The 27,939-nt window shown below is 34.1% G+C and overlaps 1 protein-coding gene across 1 annotated transcript in view; it reads right to left on the bottom strand.

The window, feature by feature from the left end:
- Window positions 1–27,939, bottom strand: part of ZDHHC17 (zinc finger DHHC-type palmitoyltransferase 17) — a 114,050-nt gene that overhangs the window by 43,520 nt on the left and 42,591 nt on the right. Inside the window, exons 3-8 of the mRNA XM_001363772.5 lie at window positions 25,262–25,384; window positions 17,974–18,051; window positions 17,239–17,383; window positions 12,349–12,413; window positions 11,419–11,581; window positions 3,373–3,498 (exon numbers count right to left, since the gene is read on the bottom strand). Of these exons, the coding sequence (XP_001363809.1) occupies window positions 3,373–3,498; window positions 11,419–11,581; window positions 12,349–12,413; window positions 17,239–17,383; window positions 17,974–18,051; window positions 25,262–25,384 (700 nt within the window). The remainder of the gene's footprint in view (window positions 1–3,372; window positions 3,499–11,418; window positions 11,582–12,348; window positions 12,414–17,238; window positions 17,384–17,973; window positions 18,052–25,261; window positions 25,385–27,939) is intronic.

Raw genomic sequence — 27,939 nt, 5'->3', positions numbered from 1 at the left:
GGAAACAATCTTCATAACAAAAACCTCTGACAATGGTCTAATTACTCAAATTTACAAAGAACTAAATCAATTGTACAAAAAATCAAGCCATTCTCCAATTGATAAATGGGCAAGGGACATGAATAGGCAATTTTCAGTTAAAGAAATAAAAATCATTAATAAGCACATGAAAAAGGGCTCTAAATCTCTTATAATTAGAGAGATGCAAATCAAAACAACTCTGAGGTATCACCTCACACCTAGCAGATTGGCTAACATGACAGCAAAGGAAAGTAAAGAATGCTGGAAGGGATTGTGGCAAAGTTGGGATATTAATACATTGCTGGTGGTATTGTGAATTAATCCAATCATTCTGGAGGGCAATTTGGAACTATGTCCAAAGGGCGCTAAAAGTCTGTCTGCCCTTTGATCCAGTCATAGCACTGCTGGGTTTATATCTCAAAGAGATAATAAGGAAAAAGACTTGTACAAGAATATTCATAGCCACGGTCTTTGTGGTGGCAAAAAAAAAAAGGAAAATGAGAGAATGCCCTCCAACTCGGGAATGGCTGAACAAATAGTGGTCTATGTTGGTGATGGAATACTATTGTGCTCAAAGGAATAATAAATGAACTAGAGGAATTCCATGTGAACTGGAATGAGCTCCAGCAATTGATACAGAGTGAGAGGAGCAGAACCAGGAGCACATTATATACAGCCACTGATACACTGTGGTACAATCAAATGTAATGGACTTCTCCATTAGTGGCAATGCAGTGATCAAGAACAAGTCGGAGGGATCTACAAGAAAGAACACTGTCCACATTCAGAGGAAAAACTGTGGGAGTAGAAACATAGAAGAAAAACAATTGCTCAATTACATGGGTTGATGGGGATATGATTGGGGATGTAGACTCTAAATGATCATACTAGTACAAACATCAACAACATGGAAATAAGTTCTGATCAAGGACATATGTAAAACCCAGTGGAATGTCAACTATGAGAAGGAGTGGGGGGAAGGGAGGGAAAGGGTGATTCTTGTAACCAAGGGAAATGTTCTAAATTGACTCATTAAATTAAAAAAAAGAAAAGAAAACAATAAATGACATGGCCACGAAAAACAAATAAATAAAAATAAATTAGTGTAATGGAAGGATCTCCATTTTTCCAGAGAAGAGATGATGAGAGAGATTTTTAAAGAATTAACAATATTAGTAACTGACTGGAAAAGTGGAAGAGGGGGAAAAGAATCATAGAGTATTCCAAATCAAATGTAAATAAGTGAAATAGTTTATTGTAAATTACAGTACCCAAGTAGTTATTCAGCAAATATAAACCTAGATTTAATGATTTTTACTTTTTCAGAAAAAATAAATTACTTGTTGAATTTAAGCTGCTTCTATTTTGGAATAAACTGGTTTATTATTTAAGTCATATAAGATATGTGCAAAATGTAAAAAAAAAATCAATCAAAGATTTTCCAATTTAGATGGATATTATTCCTTCCAGACTGAAATTATTCAACTATTTACTTAAAAACTTTTTTAGCCAATACGTTCTTAAATTCTAGAAATGTAAAACATTACTGAGGAATATACTTTGCTGCCTTGTACCTCTGAGCTATTCATTCTATTACATTCACTGAAATGCCCTCACCTTCCTCTTTCAACATATTCAAATGTGGCCCATCCTTTATAAACCAGAAGAAATTGATCCTCCTCTAAAATGCCTTTCCTGGAGAGCTGTAAGAGCTGGACAAGAGTGGACTACTTCAACGACTCTTCCCAATTCTAAGATTCTGCAATTCTTCTCAATCATTTTCTGAAAAATTCATTTGGAAATTCATCATGCATTTGATAGTTCTTCTACTATTGTCTTGAACTATGTGAATAGTTTCTCATTATTTGATCTTCCCCTAGTGCTTCAATATTTACAACAGTAATACCAGATTTTTGAAGGCTCTGCTGGCTGAGTAAAGGCACCAATAGGACCTAGCAACCTGAAAACGCTCAGAGGATAGGTCTGGCAACAAATTACTTCTCTTGTTTTTGGAAGCTGGCTGTAGGAGGAGACATTTCATCCACAGAACATTTTAAAATTCATCTACTATATTGGGCCTCCCAAAGAGAATGCTTATCCTGATGGCCCCATAGACTCCTTGAAAATTCAAGAAAATATTGTTCATGTACTTTGTTTCTCTTCAATTTAAATGTAAAGACCTTGAGGGAAAGAAGCATGAATGATACTTCTTTGTGCACCTAAAATAATGCTTTGCACATAACGAATACTTGTTGATTGAATTTTGATTTCTTCAGAATCACCGAGAGGCAGCTTGGCCCAGTGAACTGTACACTAGACTTTGGAGTCAGGAGATGTGAATTTTAATTCCACACTTATACATTTAATAGGTGGGTGAGAAAATGCAAGTTAATTAACTTCTGAATGTTTCATCATCTACAAAAGAGATTGACAAGTATCTATTGAGAAGAGGGGTTTTATGAGTAAAGTAAGAGCTGTAAGTGTCAAATCTCTATGTAAATGTGAATTATTATTACAATTAGAATTGAAAAGGTTAAGACATAGTATAGTTTAATCAGTCCCACTAAATGCAGCAATCTCTTACAAAGGGGCAGGTAGGTGGCACAGTGGATAGGGAGGAAGGAATTAAGATCAGAAAAAGCTGAGCTCAAATCCTATCTCAGTCATTCCTAGTCATGTGGCCCTGGGCAAATCACTTAACCTCTACCTTAGTTTCTCCACTTTTAAAATGGGGATAACAATCTAAGGATTGATGTGTAGATTAAATGAGAATAATTATAAAGTGTTTATTAGCAAAGTGCCTGGCACATAGTAGGGACTATATAAATGTTGGCTATTATCATTATTATTTTTATAGAATTGCTATCTAAAGATTTCTAAAGATTTGGTTATTTACACTGCAGATTATTATAAGGAAATCACACCCAATCTTTAAATAATTGAAAATCTAAATTTCAAGTACAACAATTTTAAACATCAATTAACTGGCAAAATCCTGTCATTAAGGCAGAAGAGAATGAAACTAGCTGAAAACAACAAAGGTAACTGAGATCTATAATTTATTTCTAGTTCATCACAGAAGTAATACCTGTAGGTAATCAGGAAGGATTTTCGTATCTCTATAATAACCCAGGATCAATTGATTCAATTAGTAAACTTTTATTAATAGCTTACTAAACTTAAGAAAAAAAAAAACAACTGATGAGCTTCTTGACCATTATATGAGTCAGTCAACAAAAAAAACTATGATGTTAGGATTTGAAAACAGAAAATGCTTATATTAGAAATGTAGGATAATGAATCTTAAGTTTAAAAAGGAAAAGCTAACAAATATACAGTAATGAGTTTTACCTTATCAGCCTTTAGCTTTTTGAGGAAAGATGGATTGTCATACCCTTTTGCCTGTCTTGCCTCTTGTAAATGATTGATCATCCAAACATTTTTTCTTTGTTTTGCCAAATCAAGTGGTGATTCTCCCTGATGGATGACAGAAATGGAAGAACTTCACATTAAAAATAAAAAGTACAATATATTACTTTCCCTCCTATCCATTAATAAAGAAAAGAAAGTTATATGTTCAAGTATCACTCTAATTCTTACTTTGATAGCAGATACAATAGTTATATCATCAGGTTTTAAATTACATTAACATAAAAAGATTTTAATTTATTCTTTCCTAAGAATAACCAGAAATGTATTGAAAACTCAATAATGAATGTATAAAATTCCATTCTTGATCACATTGTCAGTTAAATTAGTGTGCAAATCAAAAAGTAGGCATATCAATACTTGCTGGATCATAGGTATTTTAATCTATGTTTAATTCCTCATTTATGTCACATTCTTGGTCACAAGAAGGAACAATTACTACAAAACAATATTCTGTCATACTATACATCTCACAGTGATATCAAATGTCCTAAGAAGAAATTAAATAAGAAAAAAATTGAGAAATAACACAGTCCCCAACTGATACTACCATAGTTGGAGTGACATTCTTAACCAAGTCCCTTTAGAAAAGTCTTTTTATCCTGGCACATCAAGAATTCTACTGTGATAAAGTACAAAGGAAATGAGAAATAAATCATCATTCCAGTTCTAATTGTCTATCTCTTTTCATCTTCCCTATCAAAGTATTTATTTAAGAGGTTTGAAAGAGTTAAAATTTCACATGTAAAGACTTCTTCAACTATAAAAAGAAAAATGTTTAAAATCCTTTCTCAGAGACTCAGATTTCCTCAAAATCTAAAAATAAATACTGAGACGATATTTCAAAAGATCATAGGGGAAAACATTAAAATTATATGTAGCTTTCAGAGTACTTTACTAACTTCTATAGACCATTTTATCTTTGTGAGGAATAGAACCTATTTTCTTCTTTTAAAGGCTCACCAAAATACAAGAAAAAAGGCTTTTAATTAAAAAAAAAAGTATCACAACACCATAGGGTGGAGGCTAATCTTGCTTAATCTTCCACAAATACTGGTGCTTAATTTAAAATATCACCTTACCTATTCAAAAGCTCAAAATACTAAATTTAATACCAGCTAATTAATCCAAACTATAAAGATTACCTGTGTAAAAGCAATCCCTTTGGGGGAACAACTCCCAGAGAATATCCTGCAGTTGCCTCGGGGTCCAGCTGAGCATCCCTTCCACTAGAGGGCCATCTGACACCTAAGGATTGCCTAGATAAAAAAATTGATGGAGCTTTAAGAAATCTTTTAACTAATCTTCTAATTATCTGACTATTTTAGAGTATGCTTTATATTCAGCTGGAGGCATGAATAAACAGATGAGTAATTTAGTTATATTGAAACCAGGGATCTGAATTAATATATATATATATATAAAATCACTCCATGTATCAGCAGAAAAAAAAATTGACATGGAGGTAATATAATACTAAGCAAGTAATAGTAGAAAATATTCTTTTGATAGCTTCAGCTTGAAAAACATTGTGGCTAGGCTAGTGGATCATTTCAACTTTAGCTTAAGGTTAAATTTCAATCTCTAACCAAGGGGAAATTCTCCTTTGGTGACCTTCTAGGTCAAGAACTTAAGATGGTAGTGGAAACTATTTTCCAGAAATGGTTTTTCACCTCGTTCCAAGAAACCACATCAAGATCTGCTCATTATATTAACACAACTAGATAAGCCATTTTTTATAAACTAAAAAAATTATCTTCATTCCTTTAAAAGGTAGTATACATATATATGAAGGGTTCCTAAATGAAAACTTTAAAAAAATCACAACAAAAGCAAAAATCCTATTAACTAATTCATATGGCTGAGTTACTCAAGGGATATTTTAAAAACCATAAATGAGAACAAGTCATATACTGGGATCCCTTATCCTGAGATTCATATATAGGTTACATGATATTTATATCTCAATTGAAGTTTTTACTTTTTTAAAAGTTAAAACTATCCTAAATAATCATTTGAAAATTTTATAAAAACTGCCCTAATCTAAAATACTCAAACTCAGAACTAGAATTTTAAAACAATTACCTTAAACCAGTGCTATGAACAAGCTATCTACCCAGTGCCAATAGCCTTCAAAATATCTCCAATGAAATAATATATGGAAAGTGCTTAACAAAATGCCTAGCACATAATAAATGTTTGTTTACTCCCTCTTTATTTTAGCATAGAGATCACCTACATAAACTTTCTGCCGTTATTTGTCTATTCACAAAAACTGAAAAATATCTGTATCATTAATTCTTTACATATGTTATTATTTCTAGGAAAATCCATATAACTGGAAAATAAAGGAAATCTGCTTAAGACTTAAGCACCATTTTGCCTGGAAATTCTATAAAAAGAACCCTGGCATTCTATCCAGAGAGAAGGGGCAAAAAATTAATAAACTGATTCTAAAAGTTGTTCTTTAATCTTGATAATTTTGAGGAATGTAAAAAGAATAGGGGGATAAAAGGGAAGAGACAAAATCCAAATCCTGGTCCTTTGGGAAAATTATTTTCCTTCTCAGGGTCTCTGTTTCAATATTTGTCGATAAGGAGTTGAACTCAATGATCTTAGAAGTTATTATCAATTGTAATGGTTTACACATCTATGAAACTGAGACTCATTAAAGCTATTTCTTTATAATCTTGAAATATATTTTGTAATAATTTAAGGTTATCAACTAAAATTTTGATAACTTAAAAACTTAGGAAGCAGCATCTCTCAACTAAAGAGTTACTTTATATAGATCCAAATGATCTCTCTGTCTTGCCATCCTAACTCTTCTAAGACCTCTACTGAAAAAAAGATTTGTTGCACAAGAAAAACATATGATCCATCATGATTAGGGCTTTGATGTTAAAAGATCACTCTACTGCAAATATGAATAACATGGAAGTAGGCTTTGAACAATGATACATACAACTCAGTAGGAATCCTTTTATTTAATTGAAGTTGACAGGCTCATACTTTATATTGAGTCACATCAGAAATGGCAGCTTCCAGTTGGAAACATAAAATAATGGCACTATAAGAGTCATTCAGCTAAATAATGGTGTTGAATTTAGTTTTCATTTATTATTGACCCTGATCAGAATGTAAGAGAAATTGGCAGCACTGAACAAAAAAGGAAGGAAATAATTTGAAAGATAAAGAAAATAGGGGAAATATATGGAGAAGAAAAGAGATAAAAAAGAATAATACAATGATTACATTTTTTAAAAATAGGCACAAAATCAAGAGAAAAAAGTATCTAAAGTAAAATAAATCCAAAAGGAACTCAAAAGTAGAGGATGTTTATATTCACACACACATATAGTTTACAGATTTTGAAACAAAGTCTAAACAATGAGGAATTTATGGTTTTACAATTTTTTGTCATTTGTTTTATTGGAATTTTTTTGTCAATGGTGGTAGTCACTAAACATATATTAAAAAAAATTTTTTATAATGGAAAAAGGGGGAAAAAAGAAGGGAAATTAGAAGTTTGTCACTTTTTAAGTTAGAGTCCTTTCACTGGCTTAGAATAATAAATCCACAGTGGGTGGAGACTATTTCATTTTTATCTTTTTATTCCTAGTGTCCTGCCCAAGCAAACAGTACATACCCAATTGTAGAGTTAAATGGTAATACTTAAAAAAACACTGCTTTTGAAAGGTGTGTAGAAGATGGAATCAAAAGGGTTGAAAACATATAAGCCATACTACTCCAGTTAATTAAATCCATTTTAAATTCAACTTGATAATTGAATTTATGGGTCTTTCAAAAAAGAGTATGTTCAAATGATACATGTAAAACCCAGTGGAATTGTTTGTCAGATCTGGGAGGGGGAGGAAGGAGGGAAGGGAAAGAACATGAATCATGTAACCATGGGAAAAATGTTCCAAATCAATTAAATAAATTTTTTTAAAGAGTATGTTCAAGAATATACAAGTGATACTTGTCTTATAAATACACTATCCATTATCCATTCTTGCTTCTCCCATCTGCTAAAACATACCCCCAAAGTTTTCTTCCCCTCAGATCTTTGAAAACTTAAGAAAAAGATGACAATAAGAACGAAGAAACTGATCATATGTCCATCACTCACCATTCTAGATATGCAAATTAGATCCATATTCATATTTTAAATACTTAAATATTACATCTAAAGAAAAAGTATACAGTTTTATGGATGTCTACATATGAAAATTGATATGTTACTGCAAGTTGCCTAAAAAATTACAGGGAGCTTGAATTTCAGAGACGAATAATAATTCTTTTGCTTTATTAGATTTGTATTACATTCAGTATGCCTCTTGTGTGCAAATCTAAATACTTTCACTTTGTGTTGTAACAAGATTTGACTAATATTCAACCTCATTTTCCACTTATTTACATAAAACTTAAAAACACATTCATGGGTCATATTCTCTTTAGAAGTAGATCTTAGTGACACAAAGAAATGAAAACAAACAAACAAACAAAATTTAGCTCACTTTTGCCAGCTCAATAAGTAGAGAGGCCTTCACTATGTTATGCCTTGGACACCTTATAAACTTTAGATAGAATTTTACTTTCCTCATCTTAACTGTCTCTTGGATGTTAGAACAAATCACTGAAAGCAACCTCCCTTCCCCTTATCATATCATTTGGACAAGAAGAAATCTGTTTATTCAAGTAGGCACAGAATTCTTCTACCTTCAACAAATACACTAATTAAAATATCACTATACCTATTAAAATCTCAATAAATTTTCAATGCCATTTAACTAATCAAACTATAAAGTTTTCTGAACTTTGGAAAATAGCTAATAGGGAGGTCCTGAAAATTGTAAAACAATATTTGAGTAATATGCTGACTGACTTGTTATAATTTGTAACATGAATAAAGCATGGTATTTTCTCTAAATCTTGAATTTCTGTCATGGGTTAGCATATTGCTGTGCACATAATGGGTACTATGCTTATTGATTTGAACTAACTCTGTAATTGTGAATTTTTGCTAGTCAAGTTGGCATAAAACAAGAGACAGTTATCTAACATTTCTTTTCCTAAAATTTGCAATGTTTTTGCCAGTTCTAAGTGGAGGGGAAAGAGAACAAGATAACCCTAAGTAGCCTATATTTCTGAGATGAAATATAATCTAATCTTATAAAAGTACAAGAATATTTATCTGGAAGTTTTGAGTTTTACATGTAGCTACTTTTTAAATAAATAAAATGTATGCCTTCCTGTCACCAAGAAAAGTCTACTTGTAAAGACTGGGTTATGGTTTTTTAAAAAGATTTTGCCGGCTTTATCAATGTTCGTATAGGATTAAATGAAGAAATGCAAATGAGGGGTTAAGCGATTAATTCTGTTATTGAGGCAAAATTTTTCAAAGTCTTTAGAATTTACAATCATAGTGAGCCTAATATCAACTGGTTCTAGCAAGGCTTTATTTTATAAAAACAAGACTGGGTGGGGGTGGGGGGTGAGCACTGAGATCACTGAAAGAAGACCTGGTAAAGTAATGTACTTAGCAAGTCAGCTAGATGTAGGAAGCTTAGGAGGTAACTAGGTGGTAGAGCAGATAAAATACTGGCTCCAGGAAGACTCATCTTCTTGAGTTCAAATCTCATCTTAGAAATTTCATCTTAGACACTTACTAATTGTGTGACTCTGGGAAAGTCACTTAACCTTGTTTGCTTCAGCTGACTCATATGTAAAATAGCTGGAGAAGGAAATAGCAAACCACTTCAGGATCCATACCAAGAAAACCCCAAATGGCATCAAGAAGACTCAGACACAACTGAAAAACAACTGAACACATATAAGGAGCTTAAGATACTATGGCCTTGGGAGGGGGAGCTGGGTAGCTCAGTGGATTGAGAGTCAGGCCTAGAGATGGGAGGTCCTAGGTTCAAATCTGGCTTCAGCCACTTCCCAGCTGTGTGACCCTGGGCAAGTCACTTAACCCCCATTGCCTAGCCCTTACCACTCTTCTGCCTTGGAACCAATACACAGTATTGATTCTAAGATGAAAGGTTTAAAAATTTAAAAAAAGATACTATGGCCTTGGGGCAGAGGTAGGTTGAGCAAAGCAGATAGAATGGTCTTAGGAACTAGGAAAAGAAGACTACAAGGAGTTAAATCAGAGTGGAGAGTAATGGGGCTGAGTTGACCTTTGGATTGCTAGATGCTAGATAAATGAAGGGAGGTACAAGGAAAAGAAGACACAGGATACAAAAGATAGAGGATAAGAATGAGACTGCATGGAAGAGGAGAGAACACAGAGTTGAGCTAAATGGAACAAGAGGCAAGAATTACAAGAGAAGGACTCCATCAAATGGTCTCAGAGTGAATATTAAAAGGGGGTTTTGGCAACATTCAAATAAGGGGATTGACCATAACATTTCAAGATTACTAAGAAACTTCCATCAGGTTCTTCAGTCTGGCCACAGTCTCAAAATTTTGTTATTCATCATTACAGTAATTAAAAGAGGCTAATTAAGAAGCTAGAGTCAGATTGTTCATTCAAATAGACTTCATTGAGGATTCAAAAGCAACTAAAATGACAAAAGATGATCAAAAAGTTATATCTAAAATTTTCAAATAATATAAAACTACTTTTACATCATTTTGTAAAAGTCAAAGGAATATTAAGTAAGGAAGAGTTTGGAATAGCACACATTATCATAGCAAACATTCATTAAATATTTTATATAGCATAATTTAAATATGCTATACAGCAAAGTTATAAAATTTACACAAAAAGCAATGTTAGGGTTTATTTCAATTGTAATCTGTGACTCACATATCTAAAACCTACAAAAATCCCAAATTACTGCACTCCTTAGTACCAAAAACTTCATTTTTGATATTGTCAGATAGACTTTAAACCTAGACAAGCATATATAAATACATAATGAAAGATTCTAGCTCCTAGCTCAATTTCTACCCAAACTTTTCTGTCTGAATTTCTTTCAAAAGGAAGATAAAGAAAACTACTGAAAGGTCAAAATATGTTCATTCTAATTTTCTTAAGAATGAAGGTATTTTGCCCATTTATTTCTCTACATTACAACATTCACTGAGAAATCATGGATTTCCTAGTCATGATGAGACAACTAAATACAAAAAATTATTTTAATGTATTGTTTTCTTGTAATTAGATATGCATCAGCCAGTTAACTGAATTAAAGTTGGCACAATTTTAGCAACAGTGATTTTAGTCTTGTATGTTTCTATACATCAATTACCATTCACAAATTATTTATCATCTTTTTCTTAAAATAAATGAACAGAAAGTAAGCACAATGCATGGGAACATAGAAGATACCCTGATCCAGCAGATGATGACCTACTTTCTGATTGGCCATTTCAAGTTAATACATTTTCTTTATGTGAGTCAAACTAAAGGATCTTTGTTTTCTAAAAAGTTAGAAATTCAAGAAACATAATTCAGAAAGTAATCTACAAAGTAGACCAAAATAGTGAAAGTTATTAATAAATGATGTTATGGTCTAAGAATTTGAAGGAACTTCATACAGATGATCCACAAATGGAATTGGAGAAATAAAACGTTTTCAGGTACTAGTAGCAGCTATAATGACAAACTATGGTTAATCTAAGTATGAGAATAGCAAGCAACACAACCTTTTTGCTTTTCCAGACAAAACGAACTCTTTCTAAATTGCTATTCTTTATCTTTATTGGATCTGACCAACAAAGAGAAATTAAATGTCAAAGAAACTTTTATTTAATCAGTCAAAAAGAAAAAAATTTTAATGTTCTTAGTAAGAACTCAGTACATTAATAAATATAACCAAAGTGAGGAAAAGATGATTTCATTCCTTCACATAATGAAAGTAAGCTGCAAAGCTGCTGATAAATACCAACTTCTCTTGGAAGCATTTAATGATGCATTTTTAATATTGTCAAAGATTTTAAAAGTATTTTTACCTTGATATTCTGGGCATCAACATTCGCTCCAGCATCCAGAAGAAGACTAATGACTGTAGTATTTCCTGCTAGTACCGCCCAATGTAGTGCAGTGTTTTTGTGATATTTGTCACCAAGATTAACTGAAACATTAAATGTTAAAAGCAATCGAGTTGGATCCACACTGGGGAAAAAACAAAACAAAACTGTAATTTGAAATGTAGACAACAAAATGTAAATGTGAGGTAAGTGGTTTTTGGCCACATATTCTATCTTGGCACAATTTTACCTTACTCTATTCAACTAATTTTCTAATCTATATCAGACCACTGTACTATCTTAAGTACTAAAGATGAGCAATATCAACTGAATCAATAGATCTTTAGGACAGAAAAGTTTGTGGTGTGGTTTCATAAAGACTTTCTATTTCCAATTTAAGGACCAGTATTTTTTAACAACTAAAACAATAAATAATGGTAAAATATTAGATCCCCAAATTACATGCAAAGACAAATCAATTTTCCAAATGATAATTTATCCTTTCTTTTTTCTAAAAACTATAAAAAGGATTGAAAATACTGTAATTAGCAATGCGTAGGATAATATGAAAACTATTAATTTTTAAAATCTTAAAAGCATCACATATTTTACATGCATGCATAATAAGATGTATACAATTTAGTGAGGGAAAGTAATTAATGTGTCTTTTTAAATAATCAAAAATTCCATAAGCCTTTACCGAGCAACTACTGTGTGTGTGTGTATGTATGTGTATGCGTGTGCACGCAAAGCACTGTTAGATACCATAAAAGCATGAAAAGATAAGGAAGGCAACCCCTACCCTCAAGGCCCTTTGGCATCTACTTTCCCTTCACTAAATTTTACAAGTATTATCCATTATACAAAACTCCTGACAGTGGTTTGAACAAATATTTTACAAGGAGCACATACCTATGTGTCCTGTAAGCTGCCCACATTAAAGGGGTCATTCCATTCTGATCCATCATATCTACATCCTAATAAAGAGAAAAAGAAGTCAAGTACTAAAAATATGCTAAATTTACGTGGGGAATTATATCAATGTTCAAACCTATATAACAGAAGGTAATATAGTCCAGGCAACTAAGTGTAAGTTGTTCCATTGCTGTTTCTTAAACAGCTGAATTAACTACTTTGCCTCACTAAATTTCTTATTTTATCAACATATGCTTTTTCAGTTCTCTTTTTAAAGATATTAATTGATTTTTAAAAGTTTTAAACTTTATTAGTGATATTTTCTATTTGAGACCCAGAACTACTTTCAAGTCATTTAATTCAGAAGTTATTTATTACTACTTGTTTTATGATTGATTTTTGTTCTCAGGCATTTCTAAAAGCTAAGTAGAAACATCTACTACTCTTTGAATATAATAAAAGCACAATATAGTTTCTCTTTTTAATTATCTAAGGTATATATAAAAATTAATAGTTAGAATAAACTGCTCAAGTAGTAGTAAGATTCAGTAATTTACGTGTAAATTTAATGTCTAAAAAAAAGGCTTTAATGCTACAAAACTATAAAAGACAAAATACAACTGACAGTTAATTTCATATAAAAGATACAACAACTCTCCTTTCAACATAAAGCCTAGATGCTTGAATAAGAAACAAATGAGGTATCAAAAAAAGAATTCTTTGGGTAGCTGGAGAGGAGAACCAATTAGAATTCAAATATTAAAAGGTTACTATCAAAAAAGAAAATGTAGAACTTGAGACTGTGTCAATTATAGAGACATGAAAGACAAAAGCAAAATTAACTTTCACTACCTTGGGATTTAAAATTTTGGTACCAAACAAGCTGAAACCAAAGTTCATATTATTAGGGACATGAATGAACGAACGAACACACACACACACACACACACACACACACACACACACACACACACACACACACACACACACACACACACACACACACCAATTTTAACCAACCTCACCCCCAGAAAAAAAAACTTGCTGTTACAAACGTGTATATTCAGGAAAAGCAAATTCCCACAATAGACATAACCCATCTCCCTGTGCCACCAAAAAGTCAACCTATACTGAAGTACTACCTTTTAGCAGGAGATGGCTAGAATGATTTTTCATAAGTCCTCCTTAATCAGAATTCCTAAATCTTTCAAAGTTGTTTGCTTTTACAATATGGTTTTTATTGTGTGAAACTATTCTCCTATTCACTTTACTCTAAGTTCATACAAGTATTCAAAGGTTTCTCTGAAACCATGACCGTCACTGTTTCTTACACCAAAATAGTTTATCATAACATTCATATACCATATCTTATTCCATCATTTCCCAATTCATGGGGAAGCCCTCAGTTCTTTGCTACAAGAAGAACTACCATAAATTCTTAGGTTTGTATAGGTTCTTTTTCTCTTTCTTTGACCTCTTTAAAATACTGACCTACCAGCAGTATACTTAGGTCCAAGAATATTAACAATTTAATAGCTTTTAGGGCATAATTGCCAACCTGCTTTCCAGAATGGCAGGACAGTTCACAACTCCACCACCATTAATATGCTTGTTTTTCTATAATATTTTTATCATTTATCATTTTCCAATTTTGTCATTTTTGTCAATCTAATGGGTATCTCATAGCAATTTGAGGTTCTTTTTTTTTTTTGTTTTTAATGACTAATAATAGTTTGTATTTGTTTCTTCTTCTGAAAATTGCCTAGTCATAATCTGAGACCATTTATTAATAGGGAAATGGCTCTCTTTTAAGAGCCAATTTAAACGAGTTCTCTGTAGATCTTAAAAATAAGATCTTTGTCAGAGTAACTTGTAAACATTTTTTTCCCATTTGCTTGTTTCTTTTCTCAATTTTTATGTATTAGCACTTTATTCTGGATGGCAAGTTTTTCCTTACATCAAGCCTAAATTTTCAGCTTTTTACAACTTGACCTTGCTGCTACATCTTTCCTTCAGGACAAAAACAATCTTATTATTATAAGTTTGGATACAGTCATAAGGTCCTCTATAAATCTTTCCCAGACTAAACAATTCTACTTCCTTCAACTGAACCTCATCTGGCATCACTTCAAAGTTCTAAATTATTGTCCTGGATGCTCTCTAGCTTATCTACCTCTTTCCTAATGTTGGGAACATAAACAGTTTAGACATGGTTTCACCATAGCAGAGTACAGAGGATAGCAGTCTAATAAAATCCTTGGTTCTTTTTCAGTCATTTATATAGTTAGGCTTCCAAATAAGTGTAAGAATTTAAATTTATTTATCTCTATTAAATTTAATATCACTAAATACTGTCTAATGTTTATGTCAATCCATCAACTAATCAGGAAATATTTATTAAGCATCTACTATGTATAGGCACTTTGCTAAAGTGTTGGGGAGACAAAGAAGCAGACAGTCTCTGACCTCAAAGAGCTCACAAACTAAAGGGGAAAGACAAAAACAATTATATAATAAGTATATGAAGACCTTTTTGGATCTTGACTCAGTCATCCAATGTACTAGGCAAGCTCTTCTACCTTACATCATCTGTAAATTTGGGAAAATGTCACCTATAACTTTATGAAAGTCATTTATAGGGGCAGCTAGGTAGCACAGTGGATATAATGTTAGGCCTGGAGTCAGAAGGTCCTGGGTTCAAATCTGACCTCGGACACTTCCTAGATGTGTGACCCTGGGCAAGTCACTTAACCTCAATTGCCTAGCCCTTTCTGCTCTTCTATCTTAAAAATAGTACCATGACAGAAGGGAAGGGCTTAAAAAAAAAAGTCATTTCCCCCCCCACTGCTATGAGACTTTCCCCTTGCAATTCAGTAACTAAAAAATCATTGTGAAACACTTTACAATTGTCCAAAGGACCTTAAGAATTCTTACCTCTGAGGATCTCATAAGAACCCTAGGAAGTAACATGGTTAAAGGTTATCATCTTCATCTATAAGTGTGGAAACTAAGGCTGAGAGGTTAAAAGACTTGCCCAAGTCATACACCCACTAACCAACAGAAACCTTCACCAAAACCCCTAAGTCTAACTCCTCAGAACAATGCTCATATCAGACTGTGGCAGTCTCCTCACCCAGCACTAATTTGTTTGACAACTATCTCCATTTGCTTATTAACTTTCAATCTTCTCCCTCTCCAAATATCTGTATTTGTTTTAAAGGTAGGAGGAGAGAAAGTGAAGAAAAGAGGCTGAGTCTGAAGAATGGAGGGGGGGGGGGAGCACAGGATAAGTAAGAGATGAGAAAGACAAGAGTTTCTACAAAGAATTTAATCTCAGCTGCTACTGCTCTCTCATTTTCCCACCTTCCCACTAAAGGCATGGCAAGAAGTTATTACCAATCACAACCCTTTGAATGAAAATATGTCTTTAACAGTTCAGTTCTCTTGGTGTTAGTCAACAGCTTGCTGGCTTTTCTTTCCAAGATTCAGAATTTGTTTTTGAAATTATGATTTGTTTTCCCATGAAATCATTGAGATTTTCCATTCGTATGGAATGCAAGGAATGACTTACTTTTTAGAAATCTATGTGGGAACATTAATTAAGAATGCTTTATACCCCAGTATCTACGGGAAGCTCACAACCTGGTAAGCATTTAATGTTTGCCAAAATGAATTCAACAATTCAAAAATGTCATCAATATATTCTTGATAGCCTCTTTTACATAAGAAAAGTACTGCCTGAAAGCTCAGTCATTATTCCTTAGTACTTAAAGGGTTGTATTTAATAGCATTATTACTCCTAGTTATAGGAATATTGTAACCTAACTAGTCAGCCAGGGCTCACATCTCACTCTAGAATAGGAGAAACTAGTGTTTAAAACCACTTGTAAGCAAAATTAATGTTTACTAATACAAAGAAAGCCTGAGTGTCAAAGTTAAAGCAAGAATATCTGAATTATTACTTCCTTGAGCAATCAGTTTAACTTAAATCTCTTTTTTTTTAACCCTTACCTTCCGACTTAGAATCAATACTGTGTTTTGGTTCCAACGCAGAAAAGGGGTAAGGACTAGGCAATGGGGGTTAAGTGACTGACCCAGCATTACAGCTAGGAAATATATAAGGCCTGATTTGAACCCAGGACCCCCGCCTTCTAGGTCTGGCTCTCAATTTACTGAGCCATCTAGATGCCCCCTAACTTGTAATTTTCTAACTTTCCTTGTTTGATACTAGCAATAATGTCTTTTAAAATTGTGAAAAATATAGCACTATAACATTATATTACACTATAACAATATTACAATATATAGCAATATAATAACATTAAATCAGGATAAGTCTTTAAGCTGAAGCAATTATGTTATTAAATTAATGGTACCATTAAATTACTTCTTTTGATAAGAAAATATTAAACCCATTTCCTGATCAATTCAGTTAAACAATCATTTATTGAGCACTTAAAAGGCACAAGTACGAATTGGAGGTACAAAGGCAAAAATTATATCATCTTTGCCCTCAAGAAGGTTCCATCCAACTGGCAGAATAAAAGATGTGTGGAGATAAGTAAATATAATTTAGGGAGAAGAGATCATTAACAACCAGGGTGTGCTCCACTGACAAATACTTTGAGAACACTTCCACGTCAACAATAAGGCATTGGAGAGGAGAGAATTTACAAATACATGCATGTATATGTACATACGAATACACATATGTAGTACTTTTTTCCAAAGACTAAATCTTTGCTCTAATATGGTCTTTAAATACTCTTATATGAACTTCAATTACTAGCCCAACTGTTACTCACCTCAGATCTCCATCATGGTGTTAGGCATATAAAGTTGAATTATTTTTAAATATTTCATAAAAAATAATGTAAATATTTTTACCTGTCCCTTTGCTATCAGATAAGCAACAATAGAAGTATGTCCGAACTGGGCAGCCAGGTGAATACAGCTACATCCTTCTCCATCAATTAATGAAGGATCTGCACCATATTTCATAAGCTGTACAACCATTGATAAATGACCTTGTCTAAAATAAAGAAGAATAAACATTGAGGAATATCAAAAACTCCTTCTGAACTTTTTAGAAAATGGAATTTTCAATGATTATAATCACTAAAAATACTGAATACAAAATTGGATTTTATTTTTATTTAAATATCAGAATATATTCAGGAATTTATACATTTCTAAAACTCTTATTAAGTACTTTATTCAAAATAATAATCATTTTCTTACAGTAATGTGAAGTTATTTCTGAATCAAAATTAACAAAAAAGTTAACAATTAAGCTGGACTAACTACTATTAATTAAATGCTCACCTTGCATACAAGAATGAAAATTAAACAATAGATTTTCTATTTTTTTCACATGGAAACATATGTCAGTTGTAGAAATAGAATGACATTTTACAGATTTCCCATGGGGAATTTAAGGGAAAAAAAGAGATAGGTTTTCAAAGCAGACAATAAAAGATAGAAATTCATTCATACAGTAAATCTGTGGGTATTGGTATTTTAATTTCCTAATAATTTGGAGATTTAACACTTCTGAACTCTTATTCCTCAGTAATAATCCAAGAAATAAACATATCAAAAATCCAGAACTAAATTTTAAACCTTGTAGCCCAGTGGAGTGGAGTTGAATTTAGGTCTCCTCCAAGTTGATCCACAATAGCACCTTTCGATATATAATATCTAGGAAGGAAAAGAAAATTGGAAAATTTTAGCAACTATTACTATTATAACCATATAAAAACTGTAGAATTATATGGAAGATAAAAATAGAGAAACAGTTTTATTTCAAACACTTCCATGATATGTAAGAATTTTTTTTTGCTAGGTATCTAACATAATTTAAATCAATAATTTATCACAAAAACAATGTGTACTAGAAATCCATGGATAAGATTATTTTGATCAAAGAAGTTTCATGAAAGAACTCAGTAAAACAAATGAGTCAAAAAATAGGAAGACAAGAGCAACATAATATTAATTAAGGTCTTCGCTTGGATTAACCATTTCATGTGCCTTCCCAGAGCACTGCTTCCCCTTCTCCTCTCCACCCACCCACTGTTTTACCACCTAACTTAGATAGCCTTGCTCCTCCTCCAGCTTTCCACTTATACATGGCTGCTTGAGTTCTAGGATGACTCCAACCTGAGGCAATGACTTTTCAGGTTCTCGAAGGAACTTCTATAGGGTAGGAAAGTTAGCCTCTTCTTAACTCAAGACTTATCCTCTAGCCTGGGCCACTTTCACACCAGGTATCCAGATGATAACTTTCTGAACTCATTCCTCAATGATGAGCATATTACCTGTCATAACCTTCCCATGGCAGTGATCCTGAATCTCCCAAATGTTATTGTGCAAAGTCCATTCCCCCTTCTTTCACTGCTTGCTCTTCTTGTTCCCATTCCTCTCAATCAGATCCCCATAACTTCCTACTCTTGATCCAACTACCCTTCCACCATGACTCAGGTAACAAACTTGCTTTCATTTTGAATTTTTTTCTTTCTCATTCTATCTTTTTGCATTCACTCTGGGTTGGGCTCCCTCTGGCTAACAAAGCCTTCCTGACCATCCTTATCAGCACTAGTTGGGTAGTTCAGACTTTCTCTCATACCTAATTTATTCATTTTTCATAACTTTACTCCCCCTTTGCCTACAGAGATGGCTATAGGCTTGTTTTTGCCATCACCCATGTTCTCTACTTCCAGTTCATGAACTCTGAAACTCCTTTTACCTTGTCATTGCAACTTTCCCCTAAACCTATTCTTCCTTCTCATGGTGACCTCCAACTCCTCTCCCCATCAGCTGGTTCCAAGGCCACTATCCCAGCCATCTTCCCTCCCTTTTCCATCTTAACTCCTTGATGAACCAGTTCAACCCTCCACTAAACTTCTTTTGAGTTCCCTGTCCTCTTACTCTACCTTTTCCTATCAAGACATAGATTACACTCACTATACACCATTAGTTCTCTTATTCATGTGTCATTTACTCAAAGCTGTAGACAATCACAAAACCATAATTACTGGTTGTGGATGATTGCAAATTTGTTACTTAACATCTCACTGAATTCTCTTTGAGGCAAGGGAATCCTTGAATACCTCCTTAATCAAATCATTCCTTCCCTTCAAAAGTCCCTTAGCGCTCTCTCCCACTGCCCTCTCAACTGAGAACTTAGAGGCCTTTTTGCTGAAAAAATGAAGGCTATTCACCAAGAGCTTCCTCTTCAGCTCTTCTCATCTCATGTTACTCAGATGCCTTCCTCAACTACCATATTTACCCATTTTACATAAAATTCTTCTTGCCAAGGTAAATTATTGACATATATCCTGGACTCTGTTCCATCCAATCTTCTCAAGCAGATTGTTCCTTCTATCATTTCTATTAATCTTCAGTCCCTCTGTCTACTGGCTGTTTCTTTGCTACCTACAAACACACCCATATTCCACTCCCCACCCCCCATCCTTAACAATCCTTACTTGATCCAACTATCCCTACTAGCTCTCATCCTATATCTCACCTCTTGTTCATGGTCAAACAACTTGAAAAAGCTCTCTACAATCAGTGCTTCTCCTCAAACTCTTCTAAAATATTTGCAGTCTGGCTTCTGACTTCATCCTTCAAAAAACTGCTCTCTTCAAAGTTATTAATGATCTTTATATTGCCAAATCTATACGTCTTTTCTCAATATTCATCTTTCTTGACCTCTCTGCAACCAATGATGAAGTCTATCACTCTCTTCTCCTTGGTAATCTCTTCTATAGAGGTTTACATGATACTCTTCTTTCCTGGTTTTCCTCCAATCTATCCTACTTGTCTCATAATTCCTTTATCAGAACTTCATCCACAATAATGCTTGTGAACCACAGGTGTCCAGGGCCTCATGGCTTGGTCCTGGGTTTCCTATATTTCTTCATTTGGTGATTTCATTTGTGTTTAATTTTTTGGCTACTTGCAATATTTTCTCCTGCTGACCTGGGAGTTCTGAAATTTGGCTATGATACACCTGGGAATTATCCATTTAGGATCTCTCTTTGTGAGTTGATCAGTGGGTTCTTTCAATTTTTATTTGACCCTCTGGGTCTAGAATATTAGGGCAGTTTTCCCTGATAATTTCCTGAAAAAATTGTCTAAGCTCTTTTTTGGTCATGACTTTCAGGCAGCCCAGTAATTCGATTGTTTCTTCTGAATTTATTTTCCAGTTCAATTGCTTTTCTAACGAGGTATTTCACATTTTCTTCTTTCTTTTTTCATTCTTCTTTTTCATACATCTTCTTGATGTATCATGAAGTCATTAGCTTCCACTTGCCAAATTCTAATTTTTAAGACATTATTTTCTTCAAGGACCTTTTGTTCCTCTCCTTTTCCACTTGGCCAATTCTACTTTTTTAGAATTCTCTTCAGTGAATTATTGCTCTTCTTTTAGCAATTGGCCTATTCTGTACCAAGCCATTGACTCTTTTTTTCATGATTGTCCTGCATCACTCATTCCTTTTCCCAATTTTTCTTCTACCTCTCTTATTTGGTTTCTAAAATCTTCTTTGGAGCTCTCCTACCAATTCTTTTTGGATTAGAACAATTCAAAATTTTCTTGGAGGTTTTTAATGAAACAGAATTGGCTTTGTTGTCCTCTGAGTTTGTTTTGGTCTTCACTGTCACCAAAATAACTTGCTATGAAGAATGTAACTTTTTTTGTTGTTTACTCATTTTGCAGCCTTTTTATTTTCTTTTAACTTAAAAATCTGTTTCTGTGGTGAAGAAAATACTGTTCCAAGCTTCATATTCTTTGTGCAATTGCCTTCAGAACTAGTTTAAGGGGGGCCTATCTACTTTCAGTTCTTCCAAGGTAGCATGATCTAAGGCAGTAATGGTGAACCTATGGTACGGATACCAAAGATGGTAGGCAGAGCACTCTCTGTGGGCACTCAGCTGCTATCTCCCCCACCTCTCCCCCTAGAGTTCATTACTAGAAAGGCAGAGGGACTCGGGTGGAGCTGCTCCCCTTGCCCTCTCCACTGTGCCTAGTGACAACTTTTCACTTCTCCTGCCCCTCTGCCTTACAGCCTAATGGGAGTACATAGGGGGTAAGGTGGGTGGCTCACAGGTGGCGGAGCTGAAGGGGAGCAGAGCACTCTGGGCCACTCTACTCCCCTCCCCCTCTTTATACTTGCTGAGGACATTCCTCACTTCACGCATCCCTCTGCCCAGCAGCAGCCCAATTGGATGTGTGGGATGGGGGGGGGGGGGGAGAAGGAGGAACGGACTTTGGTGTGTACAGCAGTGTATGTCCAGCACTTGGTGGGGGGTCAGGGCATGACACTTGGTCGGGGGTTGGGGGGGTAAGGTTTGTCATCACTGATCTTAAGAAAGGTGTGTTTAATACTCTCTCAGTCTGAACTATGATCTGTAAGACAACACAAGGAACTGCAACCAGGGGTCCTCCTGCTCCTTGTGACTGCAAGCACTACTGTGGACTAGTGTTCCTCCTCACCCTGAGACTATGACCTGGATCTATGTATGGGCAATGAGACAAGTCTTGCACTCAGAACCAGCAAAGGGACCTCCCATCCTTCTGAACAACTATCTGACCCCTCCCCACCTCCCTCTGCTACTGTTTGTGACTGAGAACTAGAGAAGCCTTTACTTCTGATTCAGTTGCCCCAAAGGTTTAGTGCTGCAGTAAGGTGTGCCTTAGTGTGCTGTTTTGCATGCATCTTCCACTCCAGTGGAACTCAAGTTCTTTCACATCAGACTTCTAAGTTGTGTTGGGTTGAAAAATTATTTCACACTATCTTTTTGTGGGTTATGCTGCTCCAGAATTCATTTTGAGAAATTATATCATAGTTGTTTGGAGAGTAATTTGGTAGTGATCAGGTGGATCTTGTACCTCCTCTACTATCTTTGGCTCTGTAACCTACAGAATCATTTTGAGATCAAATTCACTGAAATTCTTAGACCTCTGTCAGAGGAACATCTATCAAGCCACACATTACTCATTTTATATTTATGATCTCGATTTTTTAATCCCAAACTTCAAAATTACATCATTCAAATTTGATCTAATTACAGATAAAATAACTAAAAACCAGAAATGGAATCTTTAGTTGTTCTCTATACATACTTCAGCAGATCCATGACTTCATCTATATGAGTAATTCACTCAATGGTACATATAAGATCACCTATCTAGGACCATTTGCTTTTTGTTCCCATCCAGGGTAGAGTGAAGAGCTTTGGGAAATGGAGATAAGGGCACTCTTCTCTCCACTTACCCACTAAGGTCTCAGAAGGCAGCAAGGCCAGAAGAATATCACAGCTACTCATTCCACTTAGATGAGCTAAGAGTCACCAACTCTAATCCTTTGGATTAGACAGATGACCACTGGTATACTCTGACATCTCCTTGGACTTTGTGCCCTTTAGTGCCAAAAGAAATATTATCAGACCTATTAATATACCTTAAGGTCCTGTAAGCACATGGAACTTCCTAGACATTCCACCTGCCCTGTAGCTGAACTTTTATGTGTTGTTTTCTCCATTTAGACAGAGCTCTTTCTTTTCAAAGCTTCAGTTCTTAGTATTTTTTCATTCATTCTTCAGAAAATTCACTACAAGATCAAAACAGTGAAAGGCAACACTCTTAACCCTGTGGATACCAGTGCAACACTCAAACTGTTCCTCGATTTTCTCTCATTCTTGCCCCATGACCAGTATGCCATCTTTTCCAAATATACATTTCCTGGATGATAGTCTTGTCATTTTTTCCCCCCAAACTCTAATCTTCTATCTTAGAATTAATATTAAGCAGTGGTTTCAAGACAGAAGGACTGGGCAGTGGGACTTAAGTGATTTGCCCAGGATCACAGAGCTAGAAAGTATCCGAGACAAGATTTGAAACTAGGACTTCTTTTCTCTAGGCTGGGCCCTCTATCCAGCTCCATGATAAAGTTTTAATACACAAAATTATACGGCTAATATTAATTATACTCAAGAGACACTGGCAAAAACAGTGTAAAATAGTTGAAAGAAGACTGTATTTGGAGCTGGAGGACTCAAAAACAAATCCTGACTCACCTTGGGCAAGTCCCTTTCCCTCTTAGACTCTTCCTTCTCTGCAAAATGAGATCTAAATTTTCTTTCCAAGCCCAAATCCTAAGATACTCTCTTAAAGGAACTGGGTTTTTTCCCCTTAGCCAAGCTTTGGCAGGTACCAATAAGCAACTAAGAGTCAATCAACTCTACTATCTTCATTATTAAGACAGAAAGAGCCAGAGAATGTACTTGGTGGTAGATAATCCAAATAAGATTTCCATGTGGCTTCAGAATGAGTCAATTGCACTCATTCACTTCTATACCCAGTCCCCTTAAAGTTCAATCTTTGTTCTAGTACAAATTCTTCCTAAAGGAGAAGCAAGAGAAACAAGCAGATGACTCCCTCAGAAATTTCAATTTTGTAATTAAAATCACTTTGCATGCTACCTGCATTAGCCCTAATCTGGATAATAGAGAACTTCTCTTCTCTAGTAAAAAAAAAGAAAAGAAAAAATAGATTAAACCGACTAGAGGGGGAAATAATCAAAAAGCACCAGAGTTAATAATAATAGTAATAATTAAATAATTTTGTAAGCAGTCTAATGAAAGAATAACATTATTTTTACATTTGTACATAATGGACTTACCTTTTGACCGTAAAAATGATTATATAAACTCATGGGTTTTTTATATTCAAACGTATTTCCATATAAAAACAATCAAAAAGTCAATCAAAAATGAATTGTACAAAAAATCAAGCCATTCCCCAATTGATAAATGGGCAAGGGGCATGAATAGGCAGTTTTCAGATAAAGAAATCAAAACTATCAATAAGCACATGAAAAAGTGTTCTAAATCTCTCATAATTAGAGAAATGCAAGTCAAAACAACTCTGAGATGTTGCCCCACTCTTATAGGTTATCCAATATGACAGCAAAGGAAAGTAATAAATGTTGGAGGGGATGTGGCAAACTTGAGATGCCAATGCATTGCTGGTGGAGTTATGAATTGATCCAATCATTCTGGAGGGCAATTTGGAACTATGCCCAAAGGGCACTAAAAGACTATCTGCCCTTTGATCCAGCCATAGCACTACTGGGTTTGTAACCCAAAGAGATAATATGAAAAATACTTGCACAAAAATATTTATATATGCACTCTTTATGGTGGCAAAAAAATAGGAAAATGAGGGGATGCCCTTTGATTGGGGAATGGCTGAACAAATTGTGGTATCTGATGGTGATGGAATACTATTGTGCTGAAAGGAATAATGAACTGGAGGAATTCCATGTGAATTGGAATGACCTCCAGGAACTGATACAGAGTGAGAGAGGAGCAGAACCAGGAGAACAATGTACACAGAGACTGATAAACTGTGGTACAATCGAATGGAATGGACTTCTCTACTGGCAGTGACAATTCTGAGGGACTTATGAGAAAGAATGCTATCCACATTTAGAGAAAGAAATGTGGGAGTAGGAACATAGAAGAAAAACATATGACTGATCACATGGTTTGATGGGGATATGGTAGGGAATGCTGACTTTAAATGATCACTCTATTGCAAATACTAATAATATGGAAATAGGTTTTGAACAATGATACATGTAAAACCCAGTTGAATTACTCAAGGGGGTAGAGAGGAGGAGAGAGAAAGAACATGATCACATAACCATGGAAAAATATTCTAATTAATTAAATAAATTGAAAAAGTAATAATGGCTTATGTGGTTCTTGATTAAACTCTTCTCAGAGAAAATAAAGAAAGTTGATGTTAGAGAAAATGAAAAATACTAAAAACAACAAAATAATTTTCAAGGAAGTTAAAAATAAAACCAACTACTATTCATAAATATTGAGAACATACTTTACTAGGTCTATCCGGTTATTGATGGCAGCCCAATGGAGAAGTGTGACATTTTCTTTATCTGGTTGCCTCACATCATAACCTGCTTCTACCAACTCTCTGCAGCGTTCATATATTCCATATCTTAAAGAAAAAGAAAATTCTGGTGACAATGTTATTAATATTTAAGAAGAAATTTATAATTAAGAATAAAATAATGCTGGCCTATAAAAAGATAAAGAAGTTACTACTAGTCATTAGAAATTCATATGCATAACATAGCCTGAAATATTTCTTATGTAATAACTAACTCATTTTCAAGGGTAAAAATAATTAGGCTACAACAAAAGCATTACCTCTTAACTGTTCATTTAGCATTACTCATCATAAAGAGTCATAAATAAAAAACTGGCATGGTAAAACTTTCTGTTTTACTAACCAGCAGCTCTACAAATATATTCATAAGATTTCCTATCACCATAAAAAGTAGACAAAATTATAGCACCGTTACAGAAAAATATTAAATAAGTTGTCAGCTAAAAAGTTATTAGTTGACACTACTACTCTATCAAAAATTATATTCTAAAACAGGTAGCAAGAAACACTGATGTTATTCCAAATTCATTAAAATAAGTATTGCATTTTAAGGGAAATGAGACAAAATTATTCAAATGAATTCTGCATGTAATAGAACAGAATGTTTTCTCAGACTAAAATCAACTCTCACACTTAAAAATCTTAACCTTGTGTTTTAGAGTAAAAAAATAGGCACTTCCTTAAGAAAAAGCCTATCTACTTCTTCCCATTTTATGTGCCCCAATTTTCTGACTACCTACCACTTCTTACCACCACTTGAGCCTAGTGGAGATGACAATATACAACTTTTTTTCACTTCTATTTAATCTCTTACTTTTCTGTAGAATATGAAGTTATGATTACTCTTTCCTCTTCATATTTTCTCTTCCCTAGGCTTCTTCATACAACCTGATTGCTCCTTAGCACCCTCTCTAGGCTACTGGTTCTTTAAGAATGTCCACCAAAGAGCTTTAAAATGCTCTCTTCTTTCCTATATATTTTTTCTTTATGAGTTAATTGACTTCAATTACCAAATATATACAATTGGCTCTCAAATTTATATCTCCAGTCTTAACTGATCTCCTCACATCCAGTTCTACAAGTGCCTGATAGACAAGACAATGGATGTCCTGCTAGCCTTTCCAACTCAGTATGTCCAAAACTGAACTCATCATCTCTCCTCTTTCCCCAAGTTGTTTCTCTTGTCAACTTCCCTATTTTTAGGGACGTTAGGATGTCACCTAAATTCAAAATCTCTATCACTTTTTTAAACTTCCTCTCTCACTAGGCTTCCCATAATCAATCAATTGCCAAAATATTCTCAATTCTACCTCTATAAACTTTCTTACATCTCTTATCTACTTCTCTAGGCATACTGCCACAAATCCAGTTCAGATATGGATGAATATATTTTAATATCCTCCTAATCCATCTCTTTGCCTTTAGTCTCTTTTGTTATCTAATCCTTCTTTCATATAGCTACTAAAACAAGCTCCCTAATATGCCATTCTGACTATTACTTCCCTACTCAAAAACCAATGGCTTTCTATTACCAACAACATAAAACACATCATTCCTTGTATGGTATTTTCTCTAGTACTCTGACCATCCTGGTTATTTACCTTCTGGAAATGATCCAAGCTTGTCAACATTTTCCTAAAATACAGTACCCAAAACTGAACACATAAGTGTCAAAGAAGCTTAACCATGACAGAATATAGCAAAAATTATTATCTCTCTTATTCAGGATACTATGCCTTAATGAATGTAGCCTGGGGCAGGAATTAACTTTTTTGGCTTCCATGTCACATTATTAGATTCACATTAGATCAGAACGGTCATCCATGTTATCTTTATCTTCCAAGCTTATTGTTGTTTGCAAATTTGGCAAGTATGCCATCTACACCTTCACTTCACAATGATTTTAAACAGAACAAAGTTAAGGGTTGTTACTGAACAACCTCCTTCCAAGATAATGACTCTACTAAATCATGACATCCTGGGTCTACCTAACTATAATATCACCCAGCCCATATCTCTCCATCTTCTTCCCAAGCATAGCAGACTTCTGCCAAAAGCTTTGCTGAAATTTAAGTATGTTTATAGTATTCCCCTGATCAACTAATAAAGGACATGAGTTTTTCCTTGAAAATGACTATCAAAAAAAAAAGAAGTAGAAGAAGAAAGAAAATGGCTATTATGTGGCCCCTACAATTTTTTCTTTAGGCTAAACCTGAGGTTTAGAACACCCTGGGGTTCCTTTAATTACTCCTCATATGGTAAGATTGCAAAGCCTTTAGGATTATGGCTGCCCTCAGATGGATACTTTCTTGTCTTATTGATGTGAGTTTTTCTTGTACTTAAAAATATTTTGAGATACTGACACAGCTCCTTACCTAAAATTTCACACATCTTAAAAGTGACAATACTCAATGCTTCATACAAAGACTTTTCTGGATATCATTAAATGATAAAGAGGGAAATAGAGAGAAAAACCAAGCTTTTCCTTTAGAATGCCAAATAATTTATTCAACAAAGTCTTGCTGCTGTTTTTTTAAAAGTAAAAGGATTGCTATTTATGAAGAAACTATGCTTACATTTTTAATCAACATAAGAGAATAGGC

This window comes from Monodelphis domestica, chromosome 5, assembly GCF_027887165.1.
Source record: "Monodelphis domestica isolate mMonDom1 chromosome 5, mMonDom1.pri, whole genome shotgun sequence".
NCBI lineage: Eukaryota > Metazoa > Chordata > Mammalia > Didelphimorphia > Didelphidae > Monodelphis > Monodelphis domestica.
The sequence above is the reverse complement of the archived record's forward strand: the minus strand, read 5'-3'. Positions and strand labels throughout refer to the sequence as shown.